The sequence below is a fragment of the Penaeus vannamei genome, chromosome 35 (assembly GCF_042767895.1).
Source record: "Penaeus vannamei isolate JL-2024 chromosome 35, ASM4276789v1, whole genome shotgun sequence".
Lineage (NCBI taxonomy): Eukaryota > Metazoa > Arthropoda > Malacostraca > Decapoda > Penaeidae > Penaeus > Penaeus vannamei.
The window spans coordinates 20,786,813-20,794,312 of NC_091583.1; the positions used below are offsets into that span (position 1 = coordinate 20,786,813).

At 33.0% G+C, this 7,500-nt stretch overlaps 1 protein-coding gene across 13 annotated transcripts in view; it reads right to left on the minus strand.

Moving 5' to 3' along the window:
* The window catches only part of LOC113825148 (6-phosphofructo-2-kinase/fructose-2,6-bisphosphatase), a 36,986-nt gene that overhangs the window by 15,000 nt on the left and 14,486 nt on the right, over nt 1-7,500 (minus strand). For 7 of the 13 annotated variants that reach the window (XM_070114209.1, XM_070114211.1, XM_070114215.1 and 4 more), the window contains 5 exons: nt 6,465-6,599; nt 1,051-1,204; nt 811-914; nt 494-613; nt 131-229 (listed from right to left, as the gene is read on the minus strand). In XM_070114209.1, the coding sequence (XP_069970310.1) occupies nt 131-229; nt 494-613; nt 811-914; nt 1,051-1,204; nt 6,465-6,599 (612 nt within the window). Of the gene's footprint in view, nt 1-130; nt 230-493; nt 614-810; nt 915-1,050; nt 1,205-3,811; nt 3,890-6,464; nt 6,600-7,500 lie in introns of all 13 variants that reach the window. The other 6 variants (XM_027377943.2, XM_070114212.1, XM_027377941.2 and 3 more) reach the window with 1 other exon arrangement.

Genomic DNA, 7,500 nt, shown 5'->3' on the forward strand with positions numbered 1-7,500 from the left:
AAAATTCCAAAAAAAAAAAAAAAAATCCATTCTTAAAATTCAATATAAAATGATTATGGTGAAGCAAAGAGCACAAATCAAATCAATACAGAATATCTGGTTGAGTTTATTGAAGGCTGCTTTAACTTACTGCATCAATTTCGTTCAGTGCCTTCCACCTTTCCTGAGGAGCGTCAATACCCTCTGCCGTCTGAATTGTACGCTTCATCCAAGAGGTCCAAACCCGTAACTGCCAAGTCAATGACGTTAGTTTTGTATTATCATAATACAAATAACAGCAACAACCACACCAATTATGATAAAAATGATAATGTTAATAATAACCAGAACATCAACCAAAATAACAGCAATAATAATAATAATAATAATAACAATGATAATAATAATTATCATTAAAAATAATAATAATAATAATATTAATAATAACAAGAATAATAATTATCAAAATATAGAATAATGTTTAACAAGTATAAGGCTTTTTAGATAGACTTACCTTAGGTATCTTCTGTTCCTTAATGTATTCTGCAAGGGCATTTCCAAACTTACGTCCACGTTCACTCAAGTCAGAGTCCCCTCCAATTTTGCCCATTTGGTTGTAAGCACTTTCTCCATGCTGGGAGAAAGATAATTGGAAATAATTATTTAGACACAAGAATATCATCATAAATGCATACTAGATATCTTATTCATCAAAAACATAAATACCTAATGTTATACATTCTAAACACTGCAAACTATAAATCAGAGATTAATAATTTGAAGCCCAGATACAACTAGCCATAATAAAAAAAAAAAAAACACTTTACTTACTCGTGCAAGATAGATGGTTCTGGGAGTGACATGAGTATTCATCAAGTAATACACAATACGTGCCTGGATGTGTCCCTCATGCTTGTGAACGACCACCTTCTGCCCTGCTCCCAGGAAAACCCAGTTATTAGTGTTGATATAAATTTTCAATCATCTTCTAAGATGTCTTGTGATTCATTAAAAAAGAAAAGAAAGAAAAAAAAAAAAAAAAAATCAAAATACTATATGGCGATGACAAACCTGTGTTATAGACTTTCATGAAGGAGAGGTGGTCTTCCAAGGCTTCATCGAGAGGTTGATATTGCTCCATATAATGCTCAATCCTCTGCAAGAAGTCCTCAAGTGCCTCCTCTGATGTCATTCCACGATAGTCTGGGCTGTTAACCTTTACTTCCTGTTGACAAGAGTGAACATTTATCATATGCAATCACTATATGTAAATACCCTTCTCTCCTTTTCATTCACTAAACACAAAGAAATATCATACAAGAAAGAAAAACTGCATTAATGAAGCTACCATCATTAGCAGTACATATTGTTCTTTTTCCCTAAAATCCCTTTGTTCTGTGCATGCATACTTGGTAAATTCTATATTATATGCAATTTGCTGCTCATCTTGCAAACTTGTAAAACACTCAGCTCATAATACATTTCTAAAGTGAATGTCTAAATAATCCTCTAAGTGCATAAAAAGTCTGCACTCTCTGGAGCTTCCATTACCCATCCAAAGGTACATGATTATCCTAAAATGCTTATAGTACTAAATTCAGGATTATTATAGGTCAAAAAGGTTCTCACATTAGTAACCTTTCTCATGAAATTATATCATACAAAACAGTTTTCCTTAATAATGCTGATTAGCAATACCTTCATATATCACTCCAGTTTTACAAGAAAATAATTAGCAATACTATTATCATCACTAATTCCATGATTATCCTTATCATCGGTAGCATAAGAATGATAATTATAATCATGGTTCTATTATCATCAATATCAGTATAGTATTTACTATCAGCACTAGCTTTTGTAGTACAGGTAATAGTAATAGAAGCACCAATTGTGAACAATTTGTGAAGTTCATTATCATTACTATAGTATTTACTATCAGCACTAGCTTTTGTAGTACAGGTAATAGTAATAGAAGCACCAATTGTGAACAATTTGTGAAGTTCATTATTATTACTGATATAAACCTTTCATACCACTATTCTAAAATAAATAATACACAAAAAACTGGCATATTTGAAAATAATACATACACAATCATCATTCATACTACAGCTAATGATAACAACAATAATGATATTCATTATCATTATATCATTCTTAAATCATTATTATTCTTGTTACTACCATGATAAACATTATTGTACTGTATATGCTATCGTCATTATTAGCATCAATATCATAATTATTAGTATTTAGTATTTTTTTTATCATCCGCATCATTATTATCACCATCACTTTACTACTAATACTACTATTATTGTTATTATCATCATTATTGTGATCACTATTGTTATCCTATTATCTTTATGAATACTGTCATTTACATTATTAGTAGTAGCATCATTATTCCTATTAGTATCATTACATTTTCTGCCAACTTAATCATATGCCTTATCTATTAAAACTATGTATTCTTTCAGTTTAATCTTAATCTATGCTCATATAAATTTGTTACTATATATACTGCCATGATAGAATGATAATATCACTATCTTAAATGAGCTTCTTCCTAACATGTAGAAAAGACTATTGTTTATGTTATTACAAATTTTGCTTTGGATTCCAATTTGTAAGCTTGGAAAGACCAGCTACTAGTAATTCTAAAATATATTCTAAATTTTGGTCTGAGGATAACACAACAAAAGTTCACTTCAAGCAGTAATGTATTTGCTAATAAAATCTATGTTGATACTTCTGTATATCTACACATCCTTAAAATCCTAAAATGTAAACTTTTATATCTAAATGCAGTTTAATAACTAATTGTAAATGCATGAAAAGCATTGAGTATTACTATGCCAATTGAGCCTCTGAGTATTATTAGGAGCTTATAGAAATAGCAAGGACAAACTACTTGTATATGAAATACTGCAAAATGCAGAATCATAAAGTTACAGCTGACACATGTCCAACATGCAACGCTGCTTAGTAAAATATCAAAGAAATATTCTCAGTTTAATTTCTAACGTAAATCAGTCTGAAAATATTTTAAAAATCATTTGATACATAATCATATAATCAATGCTTATATGATGTATAAATTAAGCTGTAAGTACTTGCAAGCACACTAACCTGTGTGAAGAATAGTTAACAAGAATGAGACACTACTATTACTGCCATTTCATATAATAAGGATATGAATTCTCCTTTCCTACCATTGTAAATATCACCTCTATAAACATCAAAGGAACTGAATTATTTTGCTCTGATACTAGAAAACTAGTATAATTTTAAAAATCAGTTTCTCCGCCATCACCCATATCTGCTTAAGCTTCAATACCATTATAGCAACCAGATTTATCCTGCAAAGCACATAGAGGAAAACTGAATCTGCAAGGAAACAGCTACTGTGGACAGCTACTTACAGATAATTACTCAAAGGTACAAATCAAAAGTGGAGGGGTTTGAAATCATTTTTGTCTTGGATTTGTAGATGCTTTAAATTTGGAGATGCTTTAAATCTTCTGAATAAAGAACTGAAATGACCCATAATGCATGGCTAATTTCAGAAACTTTTCAGTTGGTTTAATCAGTAGTGGAAAATATTGGTTATTTCTGAAAAATAATATGATTGTCTCTGTCAACAAAATCTACTACAATCTCCACAATCTATGTAAAAAAAAGTTATAAAATGAATGGACCTTTTACTTCCATCAGTAGTGTATGGTCCAATTTTCCTTCGCCACAACCAGTGCAATTCTCCAATTGGTTAAAGCCAAGCAAAAATTCTTAAAACATAAAAAAGAACTAATCAATCCTGTATACAAACTTGAGAGCAAGGATGCCCAGGAGATTTACTACTATGAGATGGCGACCTTGGATAGTCTGGGCCGTTGATCTTCACATCCTGTGCAAGCAAGCAAATTCAATAAAAGTAGGCCATTCTCAATCTCACTTCAATAAGTAAAATTAAAAACTTGTGGTGCCAAAGCAAAGGATGACAAAAAATTGGTGAATAAGGTATAGGTAAATCATTTACTTGCTTTAAACTAGCCTCATGGGTTTCTTAATATTCATTTCACTTACCTATCACGTGTGTACATCAATTAATGTGCTATACTAAGAATTTTTGTAATAACAGAAGCCAAGAGCAAAATCTGTAGCACAGTTACATAGCTTGGTGTAGACCTGCAAGCATGATAGCGGAGTAGGGTAGAGTGAAGAACAAAATACTGTACTGTATAGTATACTGAATATTCAGTATGAAAAAAATAATCAGAAACTTGGCAAGACAGACAGTATGCAGTTACAAGCAGATAGCTGAGGAATTAAGTTGTAAAAATATCCATTGATAGATGATTATACAGAGAAAATAAAAATAAAAACTAATCTTCATACCTTTATATAAAAAAATGACTGAGAGAAAAGTATGAGCTTTTAATCTATATATTTCTTCTGTACCCAACTATAATAAGTAATAATATAATACAAAGACAATATCAAACTTAATTCTCCCATCCATTTACTGTGCACAACCATAAATACTTGTAAGCCTTTTAAGTTGACTAAAGAGACAATAGCAACAATTATTCAGTAAAGAAATATAAAGAAATATCTATATCATTTGCATACAACTTTATGTTGAAGTGTAATCTCTTCAATGCTAAATGTTAAGTGATTATCATTTACACAAAAATTATGATGATTTCACACGATTCATACTTGCAATATCTCTTTAGATATGAAGTATACTATAAAAGGAAAGCCATTAGCTTCTACACCTATGTACTACTGTCTTGCAAACTATTTTAGCTTTCAACAGAAACTGTATTATGATCATGTGTATATGGGTCTCACGAAAAAGTATCTGAACTTTAACTATACAATGAAAATTGTATCCATCAAACTGAGGAAACTATAATCCTGTACACTGTAATTTTTGGTGAATTTTGCTGCAAACAAATGGCTCCACAACAGCACTTTTGGACCCATCTCTGTGTAAACCCAATCAGTAAACTAAAAGTACACTAGAAATAGTATGTATTCTTGCCCACTGCAGCCACTGGGTTTTAGTTTCCTCAAGTTAGCATGTAGTTTTCATCTTAAAACCCTTTGTGCACACTTTTGTGTGTGTGTGTGTGTGTGTGTGTGTGTGTGTGTGTGTGTGTGTGTGTGTGTGTGTGTGTGTGTGTGTGTGTGTGTGTATGTGTGTGTGTGTGTGTGTGTGTGTGTGTGTATGTGTGTGTATGTGTGTGTATGTGTGTGTATGTGTGTGTATGTATGTGTGTATGTGTATGTATGTGTATGTGTGTGTATGTGTGTGTATGTGTGTGTATGTGTGTGTATGTGTGTGTGTGTGTGTGTGTGTGTGTGTGTGTGTGTGTGTGTGTGTGTGTGTGTGTGTGTGTGTGTGTGTGTGTGTGTGTGTGTGTGTGTGTGTGTGTGTGTGTATAGTAGGAGCAGGGGTGTGGGTAGGTGGGTGAGTGGGTAGATGGGTGAACGGGTAGGTGGGTGAGTGGGTGGGTGCATGAATAGGTGGGTGCATGGTAGGTGGGTAGGTGTGGATATGGATGTGGGTGGACTGAAGGTGTAAGTGAGGGTGTAAATGAGGGTGTAAGTGTAAGTTTGAGTGTGAGTGTGAGTATAAGTGTAAGTGTAAGTATAGGTGTATATGTAAGTATAAGTGTAAGTGTAAGTATGAGTGAGTGAGTGAGAGTGTGAGTGAGTGAGTGAGTGAGTGAGTGAGTGAGTGAGTGAGTGAGTGAGTGAGTGAGTGAGTGAGTGAGTGAGTGAGTGAGTGAGTGAGTGAGTGAGTGAGTGAGTGATTGAGTGAGTGAGCGAGCAAGCTAGTGAGTGAGAGTGAGAGAGTGAAAGAGTGAGAGTGAGAGTGTGAGTATGAGTGTGAGTGTGAGTGTGCATGTGTGTATGTACGTGTTTTTATGTGATACAGATCTGCTTGCAAATCTATTAAAAATTATTGCTAGTAGAGCAAGAAAATGATAGCCTACTTCAGCATTGTAAAATGCTGCACATGTAAAATGACATTAATAAAATAACATAAGCAGAAAACACAGACAGATGAAGAAATTATAGAATCATTGACCATTCAACATTGGATGTTCCATAATCAGGATCTTTAGCAAAGGACGAAAACTACAATAAAATAAAATAACTCTGTTCAAATTGAGGCAGTGGTTAATAGGCTGCAGACATCATAATTAAAAGTTAATACAGGACAAGAAGCTCACTCAAATGGCCTGTTTCACGAACTCTTAAAGAGATGCGAAGCTCAGACAAAACAGTTATCACACTAGGAGGTAACTGTAGCCTCCTGGATGTATGAAGACTGCCTCATAGACATGAAATACACAAGATAATCTACCTTAACTATAGCTACCATAATGTGTCTTTGTAGACCCAATAACCACAGCATTTCACATTAGTAAATCTACACCTTGAATTGAGATTCAAAACTGCCTTACCCTTATATTTGCCTCGATGATGGATGGGTCATCACAAATTGACTCTACGTAGAATAGCTTGTACTCCATTTTCTCCACTATAATGTTGTATATTAATCGCCGACGATGCATTGTTGTATTTGTAGCATCAAAGACCTGAAAATGAAAATAAGATCTGTGGTCAGAGAGTTGTATACAATAAAGTTGTTCAAATCATTATAATCATCATCATTATATCTATCATTATCATCATTATTCTTAACATAATTAATATCATCATCATCATTATTGCTCTTATAATCAGCATTACCAATTCATAATAATACACTGCTATAATTCTATCAATGGTCCTTTTTTCTAATTCTTCAGTACTGTTTAACAAACTAAAATGGGAGTGATCAAGAGCAATAAATAATGAAAAAAGTATGAAACACTAAAATCACATAAAAAAAAACAATATAAGAGTATTGAAACAATAGCCAAGGTTAAAACAAGTTAGTTTTAACTCACAATTTGGATAAATAAACATGCAACTCATAAGCATTTCTATATGCCACTAAAGAATCAAAACTATTAAGAAGAAAAATAAGCTTTATTTTCATATGATGTACAAGAATCAAAATCATTTACCTAAGTGACCTCAACATGTACTATCAACGTCATAGCCAAGTCAATTATCATTGTGCGGTCTAGTCTAATGTTATCTTATATGCAATTATTCTCACAAAGTCCCTACACTGACTTAGACACCATGAGGTCAAAGTCACAGGCTATGAAGAAAAGCAGGAGTAAATGCTTTGGCCATATTCATCAAAATCGAATGTTAGCAAGATTGACACTAACTTAGGGGCGTGGTGGGTGGGTAGGTGAATTATGGAATTCAGAACTAAAGCCTCTTTATCAAATGACTAAACACAGCCAAAAGGCCACATCATCATTAATGTGCAGGTCATTATATCCTTCCATTGGAGCCCTTTATGACTTATGAACTACAAAAAATCCACCTCATTCCCATTACTGATATTGAACAGCTGTTTATCACCTTTAGTATGTTAAA